Here is a 19,704-nt window from a genome sequence, read left to right on the forward strand (position 1 = left end):
GTACGGCGCTGCAGAATTAGTGGCGCTTTATAAATAAATGGTGATGATGATGGTGATGATAATTTGAGCAAATGCGTCTAATTTTCCACCGAGCACATAATTAGGTGCTTACCAACATCACACTTTTTGGAACTTCCCCCAGGAAAAGCAGTCGGCGTCTTCTTTGATGTGATTGCAGCTCTGAATGTTTCAACAGGGCGCTATATGTGGGAGGCTACCACTACATGGCCTGCAAAACATGTCAAAACAGAGGGACAAATGGATAGAGCAAATCTTGGAGGGAAATCTGCTGCTGACTACATGTGGCCTAATTCCGGTTTCCAAAGCTGGTAGAGACCCTGACTGGCAGCTGTGATTGCGGCTAAAGCTGCTTTTTCTAAGTATTTTATTTTGACCCCACATAAGAATCCCCAAATAAATCTATGTATTAATAGCATAAGTGCGACTTTTATGAGTGACCTATTTCTATGATGCCATTGTTTGAACAGGGCACATCGTATACCAAATTAAAGGTCTTGGTCTGTAGATTTGCAAAAAAAAAATTGGTGTTGTAATCAGTTGCATCATTTCAGAGTTATTTTGCAAAACGTCCACCCGCCATTTACAACAATGCATTACCATTGTCCTCTGGAAAAAGGTGACAGTTGGCAATAAGCTGTTGGTTGTTTTGGAAACTGTCACAGTCAGCGAACTCTGCTGGGTGACCTGGAACAGGTGACCAGCTGGGTGGTCTGGTAACTGGGACATTTATTTCCAACCATATATATCAGCGCTCCTTGCGGGGACCTTAATCACGGACTGTTGTGTTATTTCATTATTCACTTATCCTCGCTATATTTAAAACAAACATGCCAAGAGGCCGCCCTCTAGGACGTCAACGTGGTAGAACCCTTACAGGGTGCGCAGTGCGCGCAGTTCAAAGATCTTACAGTCAAGATAATTATCATCACAATCAATGTATAAGAAAAACAACTGATACGCAACTTGCATTGAACATGACATATTCACCACAATATTAAGGCGGTTACCGCCGGCTTTTCCTAGTTCATTTTAATTCCATGATGTAAGAAAATAAAATGTAAAAAATGCCAAAGGGGGGGAAATAGTTTGTCTTGCCCCCGTAGGTGCTTGCTGTGAGCTTAGTAAATGACCCCAGGAGGGCTATGTTGTAGTGATTACAAGTCTACAGCACTCACCTGCAGAGCTACGTCAAGCAGATCTTCATATTCCCACACCTTCAGTCCTGAGGATGAGGTCATCTACGTTCACAGAACCTACAGCTCGCTCCCCGTTTCTGATGCTACACACGTCTGACTGTTTCCCTGGCCTAAATCTACTGGTAACAGCCAGACAGTGAGGAGACAGCGGCCAAGGGGAACAAGATGGTTTCTGCCAGAAGCTTTTATTTCAGCAAGAAGTACAATTATTGTCCACACGCTACAAATATCCTACAGATCATTACACTGAAGATCTCATCCTTCCATAAAATGTTCCATCAAATGTTTCCGTGTGTTGAACGTTAGCATCATAGTCTCGTTTTTACAAGGAATGTTTTTGTGACGTGGGAGTGAGATGGTTAAACTGATCCCAGCCCGGGCGTGACCTCGGCTCGCTGTCCCAGCGCTGCCATCTTTTCACAATCTTCACAGCAGTCCCCTCTTTTCTGGCTTGAATTTTCCCTGCCGTCTCCTTTGTGCTGTGTCCTCCCCGCTGCTTTCTCCCCCACTGTCCTCCTTTCACGGAGAGGCTGGTTTTTGTCTTCTTTTCTCCTTCTTCCTTGAGCACCCGCTGGCCGCTGAGTGACGGTCTGGTAATGGCATCTTCACTAAAGCTGCTTCGTTTCTTGTGTTAGCCGTGGATGGGGATTTGGGACGGATGAGTGGTGATGCCCGGGTTACCGCTCCCGGGATGTGGGTGGGTGAGAGATGTCTATGGGATCGGTGCCAAAATTATTTAAATATTTTATTTATGGAAGAAGTTTGCAAAAATCACTGTATAAAGGCACATACTGTATTGATTTATATCCCTGATACTATGTAACACTGACCTCCGCAGCACTATATTACTATGTACTCATACTACACTGACCTCCCCTGCACTACACCACTGTGTACTCATACTACACTGACCTCCGCAGCACTACACCACTGTGTACTCATACTACACTGACCTCCCCTGCACTATACCACTGTGTACTCATACTACACTGACCTCCCCAGCACTACACCACTGTGTACTCATACTACACTGACCTCCCCAGCACTACACCACTGTGTACTCATACTACACTGACCTCCGCAGCACTACACCACTGTGTACTCATACTACACTGACCTCCCCTGCACTATACCACTGTGTACTCATACTACACTGATCTCCCCAGCACTACACCACTGTGTACTCATACTACACTGACCTCCCCAGCACTACACCACTGTGTACTCATACTACACTGATCTCCCCAGCACTACACCACTGTGTACTCATACTACACTGACCTCCCCTGCACTACACCACTGTGTACTCATACTACACTGACCTCCCCTGCACTACACCACTGTGTACTCATACTACACTGACCTCCCCAGCACTACACCACTGTGTACTCCTACTACACTGACCTCCCCAGCACTATATTACTATGTACTCATACTACACTGACCTCCCCAGCACTACACCACTGTGTACTCATACTACACTGACCTCCCCAGCACTACACCACTGTGTACTCATACTACACTGACCTCCCCTGCACTACACCACTGTGTACTCATACTACACTGACCTCCCCTGCACTATACCACTGTGTACTCATACTACACTGACCTCCCCTGCACTACACCCCTGTGTACTCATACTACACTGACCTCCCCTGCACTACACCACTGTGTACTCATACTACACTGACCTCCCCTGCACTATACCACTGTGTACTCATACTACACTGACCTCCGCAGCACTATATTACTATGTACTCATACTACACTGACCTCCACAGCACTATATTACTATGTACTCATACTACACTGACCTCCGCAGCACTATACCACTGTGTACTCATACTACACTGACCTCCCCAGCACTACACCACTGTGTACTCATACTACACTGATCTCCCCAGCACTACACCACTGTGTACTCATACTACACTGACCTCCCCTGCACTACACCACTGTGTACTCATACTACACTGACCTCCCCTGCACTATACCACTGTGTACTCATACTACACTGACCTCCCCAGCACTACACCACTGTGTACTCATACTAAACTGATCTCCCCAGCACTACACCACTGTGTACTCATACTACACTGACCTCCCCTGCACTACACCACTGTGTACTCATACTACACTGACCTCCCCTGCACTACACCACTGTGTACTCATACTACACTGAACTCCCCTGCACTATACCACTGTGTACTCATACTACACTGACCTCCCCAGCACTACACCACTGTGTACTCATACTACACTGACCTCCGCAGCACTATACCACTGTGTACTCATACTACACTGACCTCCGCAGCACTATACCACTGTGTACTCATACTACACTGACCTCCCCTGCACTACACCACTGTGTACTCATACTACACTGACCTCCGCAGCACTATATTACTATGTACTCATACTACACTGACCTCCCCTGCACTACACCACTGTGTACTCATACTACACTGACCTCCCCTGCACTACACCACTGTGTACTCATACTACACTGACCTCCGCAGCACTACACCACTGTGTACTCATACTACACTGATCTCCCCAGCACTACACCACTGTGTACTCATACTACACTGACCTCCCCTGCACTACACCACTGTGTACTCATACTACACTGACCTCCCCAGCACTACACCACTGTGTACTCATACTACACTGACCTCCCCAGCACTACACCACTGTGTACTCATACTACACTGACCTCCCCTGCACTACACCACTGTGTACTCATACTACACTGACCTCCCCTGCACTATACCACTGTGTACTCATACTACACTGACCTCCCCTGCACTACACCCCTGTGTACTCATACTACACTGACCTCCCCTGCACTACACCACTGTGTACTCCTACTACACTGACCTCCCCTGCACTACACCACTGTGTACTCATACTACACTGACCTCCCCTGCACTACACCCCTGTGTACTCATACTACACTGACCTCCGCAGCACTATATTACTATGTACTCATACTACACTGACCTCCCCAGCACTACACCACTGTGTACTCATACTACACTGACCTCCCCTGCACTATACCACTGTGTACTCATACTACACTGACCTCCGCAGCACTATATTACTATGTACTCATACTACACTGACCTCCACAGCACTATATTACTATGTACTCATACTACACTGACCTCCGCAGCACTATACCACTGTGTACTCATACTACACTGACCTCCCCAGCACTACACCACTGTGTACTCATACTACACTGATCTCCCCAGCACTACACCACTGTGTACTCATACTACACTGACCTCCCCTGCACTACACCACTGTGTACTCATACTACACTGACCTCCCCTGCACTACACCACTGTGTACTCATACTACACTGACCTCCCCAGCACTACACCACTGTGTACTCATACTACACTGATCTCCCCAGCACTACACCACTGTGTACTCATACTACACTGACCTCCCCTGCACTACACCACTGTGTACTCATACTACACTGACCTCCCCTGCACTACACCACTGTGTACTCATACTACACTGAACTCCCCTGCACTATACCACTGTGTACTCATACTACACTGACCTCCCCAGCACTACACCACTGTGTACTCATACTACACTGACCTCCGCAGCACTATACCACTGTGTACTCATACTACACTGACCTCCGCAGCACTATACCACTGTGTACTCATACTACACTGACCTCCCCTGCACTACACCACTGTGTACTCATACTACACTGACCTCCGCAGCACTATATTACTATGTACTCATACTACACTGACCTCCCCTGCACTATACCACTGTGTACTCATACTACACTGACCTCCGCAGCACTACACCACTGTGTACTCATACTACACTGACCTCCCCTGCACTACACCACTGTGTACTCATACTACACTGACCTCCCCAGCACTACACCACTGTGTACTCATACTACACTGACCTCCCCAGCACTACACCACTGTGTACTCATACTACACTGACCTCCCCTGCACTATACCACTGTGTACTCATACTACACTGACCTCCCCAGCACTACACCACTGTGTACTCATACTACACTGACCTCCCCTTCACTACACCACTGTGTACTCATACTACACTGACCTCCGCAGCACTATATTACTATGTACTCATACTACACTGACCTCCCCAGCACTACACCACTGTGTACTCATACTACACTGACCTCCCCAGCACTACACCACTGTGTACTCCTACTACACTGACCTCCCCTGCACTACACCACTGTGTACTCATACTACACTGACCTCCCCAGCACTACACCACTGTGTACTCATACTACACTGACCTCCCCTGCACTATACCACTGTGTACTCATACTACACTGACCTCCCCAGCACTACACCACTGTGTACTCATACTACACTGACCTCCCCAGCACTACACCACTGTGTACTCCTACTACACTGACCTCCCCTGCACTACACCACTGTGTACTCATACTACACTGACCTCCCCTGCACTACACCACTGTGTACTCATACTACACTGACCTCCCCAGCACTACACCACTGTGTACTCATACTACACTGACCTCCCCTGCACTACACCACTGTGTACTCATACTACACTGACCTCCCCTGCACTACACCACTGTGTACTCATACTACACTGACCTCCCCAGCACTACACCACTGTGTACTCATACTACACTGATCTCCCCAGCACTACACCACTGTGTACTCATACTACACTGACCTCCCCTGCACTATACCACTGTGTACTCATACTACACTGACCTCCCCAGCACTACACCACTGTGTACTCATACTACACTGACCTCCGCAGCACTATACCACTGTGTACTCATACTACACTGACCTCCGCAGCACTATACCACTGTGTACTCATACTACACTGACCTCCCCTGCACTACACCACTGTGTACTCATACTACACTGACCTCCGCAGCACTATATTACTATGTACTCATACTACACTGACCTCCCCTGCACTACACCACTGTGTACTCATACTACACTGACCTCCCCTGCACTACACCACTGTGTACTCATACTACACTGACCTCCGCAGCACTATATTACTATGTACTCATACTACACTGACCTCCCCTGCACTACACCACTGTGTACTCATACTACACTGACCTCCCCTGCACTACACCACTGTGTACTCATACTACACTGACCTCCGCAGCACTATATTACTATGAACTCATACTACACTGACCTCCCCTGCACTACACCACTGTGTACTCATACTACACTGACCTCCCCAGCACTACACCACTGTGTACTCATACTACACTGACCTCCCCTGCACTATACCACTGTGTACTCATACTACACTGACCTCCCCAGCACTACACCACTGTGTACTCATACTACACTGACCTCCCCAGCACTACACCACTGTGTACTCCTACTACACTGACCTCCCCTGCACTACACCACTGTGTACTCATACTACACTGACCTCCCCTGCACTACACCACTGCGAACTCAAACTACACTGACCTCCCCTGCACTACACCACTGTGTACTCATACTACACTGACCTCCCCTGCACTACACCACTGTGTACTCATACTACACTGACCTCCCCAGCACTACACCACTGTGTACTCATACTACACTGACCTCCCCAGCACTACACCACTGTGTACTCATACTACACTGACCTCCCCAGCACTACACCACTGTGTACTCATACTACACTGACCTCCCCTGCACTATACCACTGTGTACTCATACTACACTGACCTCCGCAGCACTATATTACTATGTACTCATACTACACTGACCTCCCCTGCACTACACCACTGTGTACTCATACTACACTGACCTCCCCTGCACTACACCACTGTGGACTCATACTACACTGACCTCCCCTGCACTACACCACTGTGTACTCATACTACACTGACCTCCCCAGCACTACACCACTGTGTACTCATACTACACTGACCTCCCCAGCACTACACCACTGTGTACTCATACTACACTGACCTCCCCAGCACTACACCACTGTGTACTCATACTACACTGACCTCCCCAGCACTACACCACTGTGTACTCATACTACACTGACCTCCCCTGCACTATATTACTATGTACTCATACTACACTGACCTCCCCAGCACTACACCACTGTGTACTCATACTACACTGACCTCCCCTGCACTACACCACTGTGTACTCATACTACACTGACCTCCCCAGCACTACACCACTGTGTACTCATACTACACTGACCTCCCCAGCACTACACCACTGTGTACTCATACTACACTGACCTCCCCAGCACTACACCACTGTGTACTCATACTACACTGACCTCCCCAGCACTACACCACTGTGTACTCATACTACACTGACCTCCCCTGCACTACACCACTGTGTACTCATACTACACTGACCTCCCCTGCACTACACCACTGTGTACTCATACTACACTGACCTCCCCAGCACTACACCACTGTGTACTCATACTACACTGACCTCCCCAGCACTACACCACTGTGTACTCATACTACACTGACCTCCCCAGCACTACACCACTGTGTACTCATACTACACTGACCTCCCCAGCACTACACCACTGTGTACTCATACTACACTGACCTCCCCTGCACTATACCACTGTGTACTCATACTACACTGACCTCCGCAGCACTATATTACTATGTACTCATACTACACTGACCTCCCCTGCACTACACCACTGTGTACTCATACTACACTGACCTCCCCTGCACTACACCACTGTGTACTCATACTACACTGACCTCCCCTGCACTACACCACTGTGTACTCATACTACACTGACCTCCCCAGCACTATATTACTATGTACTCATACTACACTGACCTCCCCTGCACTACACCACTGTGTACTCATACTACACTGACCTCCCCAGCACTACACCACTGTGTACTCATACTACACTGACCTCCCCAGCACTACACCACTGTGTACTCATACTACACTGACCTCCCCAGCACTACACCACTGTGTACTCATACTACACTGACCTCCCCAGCACTACACCACTGTGTACTCATACTACACTGACCTCCCCTGCACTACACCACTGTGTACTCATACTACACTGACCTCCCCTGCACTACACCACTGTGTACTCATACTACACTGACCTCCCCAGCACTACACCACTGTGTACTCATACTACACTGACCTCCCCAGCACTACACCACTGTGTACTCATACTACACTGACCTCCGCAGCACTACACCACTGTGTACTCATACTACACTGACCTCCCCTGCACTACACCACTGTGTACTCATACTACACTGACCTCCCCTGCACTACACCACTGTGTACTCATACTACACTGACCTCCCCTGCACTACACCACTGTGTACTCATACTACACTGACCTCCCCATCACTATACCACTGTGTACTCATACTACACTGACCTCCCCATCACTATACCACTGTGTACTCATACTACACTGACCTCTCCTGCACTACACCACTGTGTACTCATACTACACTGACCTCCCCATCACTATACCACTATGTACTCATACTACACTGACCTCCCCAGCACTACACCACTGTGTACTCATACTACACTGACCTCCCCTGCACTGCACCACTGTGTACTCATACTACACTGACCTCCCCATCACTATACCACTATGTACTCATACTACACTGACCTCCCCTGCACTACACCACTGTGTACTCATACTACACTGACCTCCCCTGAACTACACCACTGTGTACTCATACTACACTGATCTCCCCTGCACTACACCACTGTGTACTCATACTACACTGACCTCCCCAGCACTACACCACTGTGTACTCATACTACACTGACCTCCCCTGCACTACACCACTGTGTACTCATACTACACTGACCTCCCCAGCACTACACCACTGTGTACTCATACTACACTGACCTCCCCTGCACTACACCACTGTGTACTCATACTACACTGACCTCCCCTGCACTACACCACTGTGTACTCATACTACACTGACCTCCCCTGCACTACACCACTGTGTACTCATACTACACTGACCTCCCCATCACTATACCACTGTGTACTCATACTACACTCACCTCCCCTGCACTACACCACTGTGTACTCATACTACACTGACCTCCCCTGCACTACACCACTGTGTACTCATACTACACTGACCTCTCCTGCACTACACCACTGTGTACTCATACTACACTGACCTCCCCATCACTATACCACTATGTACTCATACTACACTGACCTCCCCAGCACTACACCACTGTGTACTCATACTACACTGACCTCCCCTGCACTACACCACTGTGTACTCATACTACACTGACCTCCCCTGCACTACACCACTGTGTACTCATACTACACTGACCTCCCCAGCACTACACCACTGCGTACTCATACTACATTGACCTCCCCTGCACTATACCACTGTGTACTCATACTACACTGACCTCCCCTGCACTATACCACTGTGTACTCATACTACACTGACCTCCCCAGCACTATACCACTGTGTACTCATACTACACTGACCTCCCCAGCACTACACCACTGTGTACTCATACTACACTGACGTCCCCTGCACTATACCACTGTGTACTCATACTACACTGACCTCCCCTGCACTATACCACTGTGTACTCATACTACACTGACCTCCCCAGCACTACACCACTGTGTACTCATACTACACTGACCTCCCCTGCACTATACCACTGTGTACTCATACTACACTGACCTCCCCAGCACTACACCACTGCGTACTCATACTACACTGACCTCCCCTGCACTATACCACTGTGTACTCATACTACACTGACCTCCCCAGCACTACACCACTGTGTACTCATACTACACTGACCTCCCCTGCACTACACCACTGTGTACTCATACTACACTGACCTCCCCAGCACTACACCACTGTGTACTCATACTACACTGACCTCCCCTGCACTACACCACTGTGTACTCATACTACACTGACCTCCCCTGCACTACACCACTGTGTACTCATACTACACTGACCTCCCCAGCACTACACCACTGTGTACTCATACTACACTGACCTCCCCTGCACTACACCACTGTGTACTCATACTACACTGACCTCCCCTGCACTACACCACTGCGTACTCATACTACACTGACCTCCCCTGCACTACACCACTGTGTACTCATACTACACTGACCTCCCCTGCACTACACCACTGTGTACTCATACTACACTGACCTCCCCAGCACTACACCACTGTGTACTCATACTACACTGACCTCCCCAGCACTACACCACTGTGTACTCATACTACACTGACCTCCCCTGCACTATACCACTGTGTACTCATACTACACTGACCTCCCCTGCACTACACCACTGTGTACTCATACTACACTGACCTCCCCTGCACTACACCACTGTGTACTCATACTACACTGACCTCCCCAGCACTACACCACTGCGTACTCATACTACACTGACCTCCCCTGCACTATACCACTGCGTACTCATACTACACTGACCTCCCCAGCACTACACCACTGCGTACTCATACTACACTGACCTCCCCTGCACTATACCACTGTGTACTCATACTACACTGACCTCCCCAGCACTACACCACTGTGTACTCATACTACACTGACCTCCCCTGCACTACACCACTGTGTACTCATACTACACTGACCTCCCCTGCACTACACCACTGTGTACTCATTCTACACTGACCTCCCCAGCACTATACCACTGTGTACTCATACTACACTGACCTCCCCAGCACTACACCACTGTGTACTCATACTACACTGACCTCCCCTGCACTACACCCCTGTGTACTCATACTACACTGACCTCCCCAGCACTACACCACTGTGTACTCATACTACACTGACCTCCCCAGCACTACACCACTGTGTACTCATACTACACTGACCTCCCCAGCACTACACCACTGTGTACTCATACTACACTGACCTCCCCAGCACTACACCACTGCGTACTCATACTACACTGACCTCCCCAGCACTACACCACTGCGTACTCATACTACACTGACCTCCCCTGCACTATACCACTGTGTACTCATACTACACTGACCTCCCCAGCACTACACCACTGTGTACTCATACTACACTGACCTCCCCTTCACTACACCACTGTGTACTCATACTACACTGACCTCCCCTGCACTACACCACTGCGTACTCATACTACACTGACCTCCCCTGCACTACACCACTGTGTACTCATACTACACTGACCTCCCCTGCACTATACCACTGTGTACTCATACTACACTGACCTCCCCAGCGCTACACCACTGTGTACTCATACTACACTGACCTCCCCAGCGCTACACCACTGTGTACTCATACTACACTGACCTCCCCTGCACTATACCACTGTGTACTCATACTACACTGACCTCCCCTGCACTACACCACTGTGTACTCATACTACACTGACCTCCCCTACACTACACCACTGTGTACTCATACTACACTGACCTCCCCTGCACTATACCACTGTGTACTCATACTACACTGACCTCCCCAGCACTACACCACTGCGTACTCATACTACACTGACCTCCCCTGCACTATACCACTGTGTACTCATACTACACTGACCTCCCCAGCACTACACCACTGTGTACTCATACTACACTGACCTCCCCTGCACTACACCACTGTGTACTCATACTACACTGACCTCCCCTGCACTACACCACTGTGTACTCATACTACACTGACCTCCCCAGCACTATACCACTGTGTACTCATACTACACTGACCTCCCCAGCACTACACCACTGTGTACTCATACTACACTGACCTCCCCTGCACTACACCACTGTGTACTCATACTACACTGACCTCCCCTGCACTACACCACTGTGTACTCATACTACACTGACCTCCCCAGCACTACACCACTGTGTACTCATACTACACTGACCTCCCCAGCACTACACCACTGTGTACTCATACTACACTGACCTCCCCTGCACTACACCACTGTGTACTCATACTACACTGACCTCCCTTAATCAGACTTAATCAGGAGTGTTGGGTGTTATGCAGTAATCCTAATGTATAATATCCCTGACTGTCGTTATTCAGTAATATGGTCATGATGTAATATTCTATGTGTAAGGAGTATGTTTATTTATATAGCAATACACAGTATGCAGCAACAGTTTTAAAATAGAAAATGAGATTGAGGTCTCTGACCCAAAGAGCTTGCAATCTAAATGGCAACAGAAGGCAGGGTAATGGTTGCTGAATTTCAAGCTCAATCTGTATAAGAAGGAGCACTTTCTGACCAGTGAAGGAAAATGGCTGCAAAGAAAACAACTCTCGTTTCACAGTAGTAGATGTTATGTCAAGATTATCTGCCAGTTATCACATAAATAATTCAACGATATGTTTTCAATTCCGGGAGATCGATATCTGGCTGCTGTGAGTGTGCCCCATGTGAGGACTCGGGCAGGAGTGGGTCTGTTCTCCTGGAAGCAGGCCTGGATTCCTGGAAAGGCCAAATACACCCGGCCGGGAGGGCTGGCACAATCTAACACTACAGACAACATGAAACCAGTCTTGCCTGGGCTGTAGTATCAGTCACAAACCTGCTGCGATGTGCCCGCTCTTTGTATGCTATGAAACACTATCTGAGGTGTAGGGTTCTGCATTTCTCCCCTCTGTGAGACCATCAGTCCCATCAAATCATGTGGCATTCCCCTGGGTAGATCAATGTCAGCAATTACGGAGGGCACGTCTCCGGAAACAGCGGAATTCGAGGGGATCTTTTGTTGTTCTGATTTACATTATAAAAGAGCATTTGAGCGCCCTTCTAGAACTCATCAGCCATCGAGTCTTTATTTATGTCTCACAAATCATCACAAGTCTCAGCACCCCTCATTATCCCCCCATGGAGAACCATTCATCCCTCTTTCTAATTCAGGCATTCTCTGCTGCTCTGAAAACGTAAAACTCCTATTTCCCAATATATATATTGACAGTGCACTCCCTACTGTAAATTATACATATATTATTAATCACAGAAGAGTTCTGGGACCAAGAACAAGGCCGGAGCCAGAGACATTTTATTCAGGTTACATAAATACAGGGGGAGACTTCTAATATCTGTAATCATTTACAGAAAAGGTTGCAATATAATACACACTTTTTCTAATAAACACAAGTGATGACATCTGAACTCGGCGATTATAAGCGATGACATCAGAACTTACAGATTATACAGGTGCTATTACTTACAGGAGTTTATAATTGTCACTTGTGTTTTATAAGTTTATTCCATTATTTTCATTGTGCTTATTCCACTGTATGTGTTAATAATTTGAAAGGAAACGTATCTTTTAATAAATATTTCAAGATTGTTCCTGTAGCTGATTTTAACACCACATATATATTGATATGACACTAATAACAAAGTGTTTCTAATTAAAAGCAAAGTGTGTGAAAACATATTTAATCCTGCGGATCTCACCATCTATAATTCCTCCGTCTCTTCCACAGGACCTGAGGATCTACTGGAGATGGTAGATACAATCACGTAAGTGTTGTGGACGTCTGTCCGGTTATTTGCTTAATATCTAGCATATGGTAAATCCAGGCCCATGTAAAGGGTCAGTTTAGGATCTTTGGGGGTGACACGGCAAGTAACTTGTTGGGGCGTTTGCCTTGAAACCTGTCAAAGCTGGAACTTCTGGTTTCTTAGGGTAGGTGACCACACTTACAACATGCCCGATAATGGTACTGTTAGTTTTGGATTATGATCAAGCATCAAGGTCATTTTTGGCCCACAAGCTGCGATCTTTAACACCTTTATAATGCTGCCAATAAATGGGTCTTTTACCTTTGTCCACCCAATGTGTACCACTGTGTTTTCCTGTGTCTTCCAGAGGAGAGACGGCGTTGCACAAAGCTGCTTTCCAGGGGCACCGGCAAGTTTGCCAAATTCTGGTGGATGCTGGAGCCTGTTTGATAAAGAAAGATGTCAAGGTGAATCCTCATTAAAATCTGTCTGTAAATGTCACACTGCATCTGACCTGTATGAATCACTGCCTCCTGCACCCTGTTTAACTTCTCAGCCTCTGATAGTTTTCAAGTGATCTCTGCATTCACTCCAGTGGTCGGAACTCCGGCGGATGAGCCGTGTGGCTGATATGGGGTTGGGCGGTAGGTAGGGCCTGGCAATTCTGGTCCTGCTAGATATGGAAGACCCCACTCTGCTTCTCTAATAAACACATTAAGCCTGTCCCGATGCCAGATACTGAAATGTTGGCTGCTACGGCTTGCCATTGTTTTTATATTTTATGTTTAACTGAAGACGAGCTACTGTTCTGTGTTATCGGCCAATGTCTTTCAGTTACTGACAGGAAGTCGGCTGTGTGTAGGGAAATACTGTTCCCCATCATCACAACCTTGTGATAGATTTATCAAACCTTCTAAAAAGGAAACATGGAGGTGTTGCCCATAGCAACTAGTCAGATTCTAGTTATCATTTATCTTGTGCATTCTAGAACATGACAGCTAGAATCTGATTGTTTGCTATGGGCAACATCTCCACTTTTCCTTTTTAGAAGGTTTGATAAATCTAACCCTTATCTCAGGGATCTTCAGCTCTGATAAGCTCCTGAAACTTTTCAATACACATTTATGAATGTTCTCAATAGCTCATTTATATAAGCTTTAAGTCTAGTATTTTTAATATATAGTCTGTGGCCTAAGCAGATGTGAGAGGGGAGAATATCTTCCTCCCACTCTGTGGTATCAGCCAATGAGGGACCTTTATGAAAACTATCAGGAAATTTATATTCATAGCGAAACATTTTCCAGCGCACCAAATGTTTATCTGATCTTTTACAATGTAGTTAAGCTGTAGACTTCATTAAATGTGAGGTTCTTGGCATTAAGAAGGCAAGGGAAGTCTTGCAACCTGAATATTATTAGAAATCTACTCATCCTTCCTGTAGAAATGTTTAATGGGAAAATTCTTTTTGTGTCTTACTCTAATTACTTGATCTTCATTTTAACCTCTTCAGGGACACACTCCATTTGACAGAGCCCAAGAGGCGGGGGATTCCGACCTTGCGTCGTACTTGGAAACCTGTCAAGCGAAGCAACTTCTTTCCAATGAAGATCTAGAGACAGCGGTTTGATAAGGGCAGCAGTCAGAGGAAACATTTCGGAAAAGAGAAGAAATACACAGCCAAGGTTCCTGGTGACGGTCACCCCAGGACAAAGAAACTGGTCGGAAGAGGTACCCCTTCCTAATGCAAGATCACCAGAGGATGGTGTACTGTCCAGTTTCTAAGGGCTACCGAGACTTGCCACGGAACTGACGCTCATTTGACGTGTCGAGCGATGCGGTAGTGGGATGTAGACTGACAGAGATGGGGCGATCCCCTCGCCCCGTGTTGAACCCTCTCTCTGTTCTCCAACAAGACGCATGATCCTATCCATTGTCTATCTCCTCACTTTGGTCAGAACTCGCACCGCCCTGGTCGTCAGGAAGGACTTGTAGGCCTGCACAGTGTTATAAACCTCACATCTGTCTTGGTATCTGCAGTGCCGATTCATTAAAAAGAGACTGGGTTCTACTATGAATGAGTGTGGTTCAAATGCGAGAGCAACCAGAATTTCAGTTTACCTAGTTGTACAAATGATATCATGTGAAGAGTCAACCTATTAATATATTTTCATGAGACGACCACTTACCCTAAATACAGTATAATCCAATACGAGGAGGCATCTTGTAACATTCACAAATATATGTTTCCAAATCCTTATTCCATGACATAACCTGTGATGTTTGACTTGTACTGTATTTAACCTTATTGCATAGGTCATTGCAAACTACTGTTCTCTGTTATCAGCCTATTTTTAGGCTAATAAAGACTCCCTGAACTGTTCTTTTGTTACAGGGCACCCGTCGCTCACACCCAGAGGAGGTAGCCACGTTATTTCAGGGAGAATGCAGCCTAGCTACCAGAAGAAACCACTGAGGCATGACTGTAAGTGAGACACTATGTGCCTCATGCCTCAGTCATATTACCGCCTTCTAGTGAATTCAGACAACAGATATTCAAAGGGCCTGATTCATGTTGGGACGTAAGACCATTTGTGGGTTGTATCTTGCGTGAATTCCCTCTGCGCACGTTCTGAAATGGAACTTACACCAAATAACGCAATTCTTGTCCGAACGCCAATGACACAACTGCCTACGAATTAAAGGGCAATGCGCAGCGTGGGAAGGGTGGACGAACTTATGTAATGTACATTAAGGGTGTATCATTCCCACCAGCTACAGGGCAGGTGTAAGTGCCGACTGATAGTGATGACTGTCACGGCGTAGTCCTTGTATTAGAACCTACACAGCAATGTCACTAGAGAGCTAAGAACATGTGTATGCAAGTAAAATAGACTATGAAAAAAGCATTGTATGTACAATACGCATTAAGAACATCCTAATTTATGTAAAAAAACAAAATTGAAAATAATTATTTTAATACACATTTTTAGTAATGATTATTTTATTATTTAGTTCATTTATTTTCTACAATTTTTTTTTTATGCATAAATACTGATGTGAATTTATATTACACATATGCATGTGCGTAACCTGTTCTGTCTGCTAACATACGGCCATTAACGTTTAGACAAAACATACACCCAGATTCAAATCAAAACACATCTCGAGATCCGCTAGGATTTAAATATGGCCGGAATTACCCTTAAGTTCCCTACACTTTATTTCTTTTTTTCAACAACAAATTGTTCGGACTTGAATTAGTCCCAAAGTATTCCTGGAACAGTAGATGGTGGGGAGCTGGTCAGACTACTGTCCGGCCTCAACTAATACATACAACATGAAAGAAACAGGTAACCCTACACCTTCCATTAATTGGTGTAGTCAGTTGATGATTGATGACACTTGATGAATGTCCTTTATAAGCCCAAAGTAACAGTCAGTTCCTTGAGTCTTTGTCCTCCAACGGTAGACAGATGACAGTATGTGAGTGATGCACAGCTCAGTCTTCAGTCTCCTGTCCAGCGCACCCTCACATCTGTCGCATCCACATAAAAAGGAGCTTCACGTGTTTATCCCAAAAGCGTTTTATCTTGGAACAAACAAAATTACCAGGATAATTTTTTTTACCGAAGAAGTAGATGGTTCCAAATTCAAAGAAAGAAAGAGATTACAGTACCACCGACTCACGCTGGGTATTGATGATGGGTCCTTGTGACCACAGGGGCACAATGGGGAAGGCAGGTACAAGGTACTGTGGTTTCTGGGCTTATAACGGCCATTTGTCAAGTATCTAATCACCAGCTGACTATACCAAGAGGGGACTGTGCAGCACTAAGTGCTTTGATTCTCTGGTGAACTCATAGGCTAAATTATCATAAATATTGGGAAGCCTGTATTGGTGGCAATTACACTTGAAAGGTTTTATTTTGGCAAGTAAAGAAGTAGCATCACAAATAACATTATACAATCTAAATTAGAGACAAATACACCGTACATGAACTCAAATATGGCAAACCTAACGGTCCTTGTTGCAAAACCAAACACTCAACGATACAACAAATGTGCAACAACTGCAAATAGAGTTTCCAGGAGAGGAGGGCACAGTGGCTCAGTGGTTATGACTTCTGCCTCACAGCACTGGGGTCATGAGTTTCGATTCCCAACCATGGCCTTATCTGTGAGGAGTTTGTATGTTCTCCCCGTGTTTGCGTGGGTTTCCTCTGGGTACTCCAGTTTCTTCCCACACTCCAAAAACATACTGGTAGGTTAATTGGTTGCTTTCAAAATTGCCCCTAGTCTCTCCCTCTCTGTCTTTGTGTGTATGTTAGGGAATTTAGACTTTAAGCTCCAATGGGGCAGGGACTGATGTGAATGAGTTCTCTGTACAGCGCTGCGGAATTAGTAGCGCTATAGAAATAAATGATGAGGAGGAAGCCTACTATTAATATTACTAATAAGGAGACTGGACCATAAAGGGGGCTTCTGTCAGCCGTCTGGTGTCCTAGGAAGCCCTTGTTTCCAAGACGGAAGTCTCCTATAAGGAATTGTTTCAGATGAAACTCTCCCAAGCCGTAGTCGAGCTCTGATCTGAATTCGCCATGTAACATACTGACCGAAACATTCTTTGAGAATATTTTTGTGCTGATCTCTTGAAAAAACCTGATTATTCACTTGTGTGATTGGGTTGCACACAGCATTGTGTTTTGGAGACCACTGAAGTCTTAGAAGGTCCTGGCTGGGGAATTCCACCACCTGACCGCAGTTTTCTCACACGAGGACACCGGTGATCAGTCTGCTTTCCAGAGACAAGAAATAACTTTACTGGCATAATCCACAAACAGACATGTGATCTTACCTTGTTTCATGGGACACATCCACTGCAATCACTGGTGTCTATGTACAAACGACCCCTCCGAATCGCCTGCCACATTAAACGCACATTTGTCTCAGGTTTAACAAAAGTAAGACTGAAGATAAAGCCTTTCAATTCTGTTTACTGATGAGCAGTATAATCTCTTCAGTTACATTTCTGAATTAACGTCTACCCGTTTTGTTAACCCTTAAAGTAATAGTACTGCCTAAGTTAGAGTTTATTTGACACGCAATCCATTCTTTAGAGCACCAGCTGTAGGTCTCTGCTCCAGCTTTGTACTTCCTGCTGCAATGTATTTGATATTGGCTGTTGGTGTGGGCTGTCCTCTGGGCAACTGACTCAAAATAGGAGACAGCCCCTCTTGTGGCAGTAATATCGCTTGTACACGTCGTAGAGTCTGATGATGTCACAGAAATCGTCTCGGGAGCACAGACAAAAAGTACGTGGCCCGTTCACCCTCGTCGCTACATATGAATATTCATGGCTGCTCAGAAGATGGATAACACGTAAATAGCTAAATACAGAACAAACTACACAGCTGTAACACAGTAACATGAGTTTATATGTTGTCTGTTCAGATATCAGTTTAATGTGCACTTGTGACAGATCCAAAAAACTTCTCCCCTTGTACACGTCGAGAGCATAACAGCCATTAAGCCTATTAAGGCATCTTCAGGTGAGGGAATGAGAGCCAACCCCCATGTGTACATTAAAAACAGGCTCTGAATTACTGGGGATATTATAGGTGAAAGAAAGTTCCGAGACAAATGTGACCGTGAAGGGACAGGGTACAGTCTATCTTTCCCTTGCTAAGCACATTTTCAGAGATGTCCTTATATATAGCTAAAGACAGGAAGCCTAATGTGCATAGAAAACTACTTCCCCCATGGCCACAGTCAATTCTCAAATATCTTTGGTCTTGATTTTTTTTTCCTAGAACTTTTAAACATGTATATTTGTGAATGTTACTAGCATCTTTTCCTGTAACTCAACGGGCGTTTTATGTTTAGCTTTTATCCTATATGTTACATAGGTCATCTCTGGGATAACCATTTATT

The 19,704-nt window shown here is 46.2% G+C and overlaps 1 protein-coding gene across 10 annotated transcripts in view; it reads left to right on the forward strand.

The window, feature by feature from the left end:
- The window catches only part of DGKI (diacylglycerol kinase iota), a 234,527-nt gene extending 218,374 nt beyond the window's left edge, over window positions 1-16,153 (forward strand). For all 10 annotated transcript variants that reach the window (XM_075210399.1, XM_075210400.1, XM_075210398.1 and 7 more), the window contains 3 exons: window positions 13,755-13,791; window positions 14,141-14,240; window positions 15,284-16,153. In XM_075210399.1, coding sequence (XP_075066500.1) covers window positions 13,755-13,791; window positions 14,141-14,240; window positions 15,284-15,400 — 254 coding nt within the window. In that variant the 3' untranslated portion in view covers window positions 15,401-16,153. The remainder of the gene's footprint in view (window positions 1-13,754; window positions 13,792-14,140; window positions 14,241-15,283) is intronic.
- Window positions 16,154-19,704: the final 3,551 nt, after the last annotated feature.

The sequence above is a fragment of the Mixophyes fleayi genome, chromosome 4 (assembly GCF_038048845.1).
Source record: "Mixophyes fleayi isolate aMixFle1 chromosome 4, aMixFle1.hap1, whole genome shotgun sequence".
NCBI lineage: Eukaryota > Metazoa > Chordata > Amphibia > Anura > Limnodynastidae > Mixophyes > Mixophyes fleayi.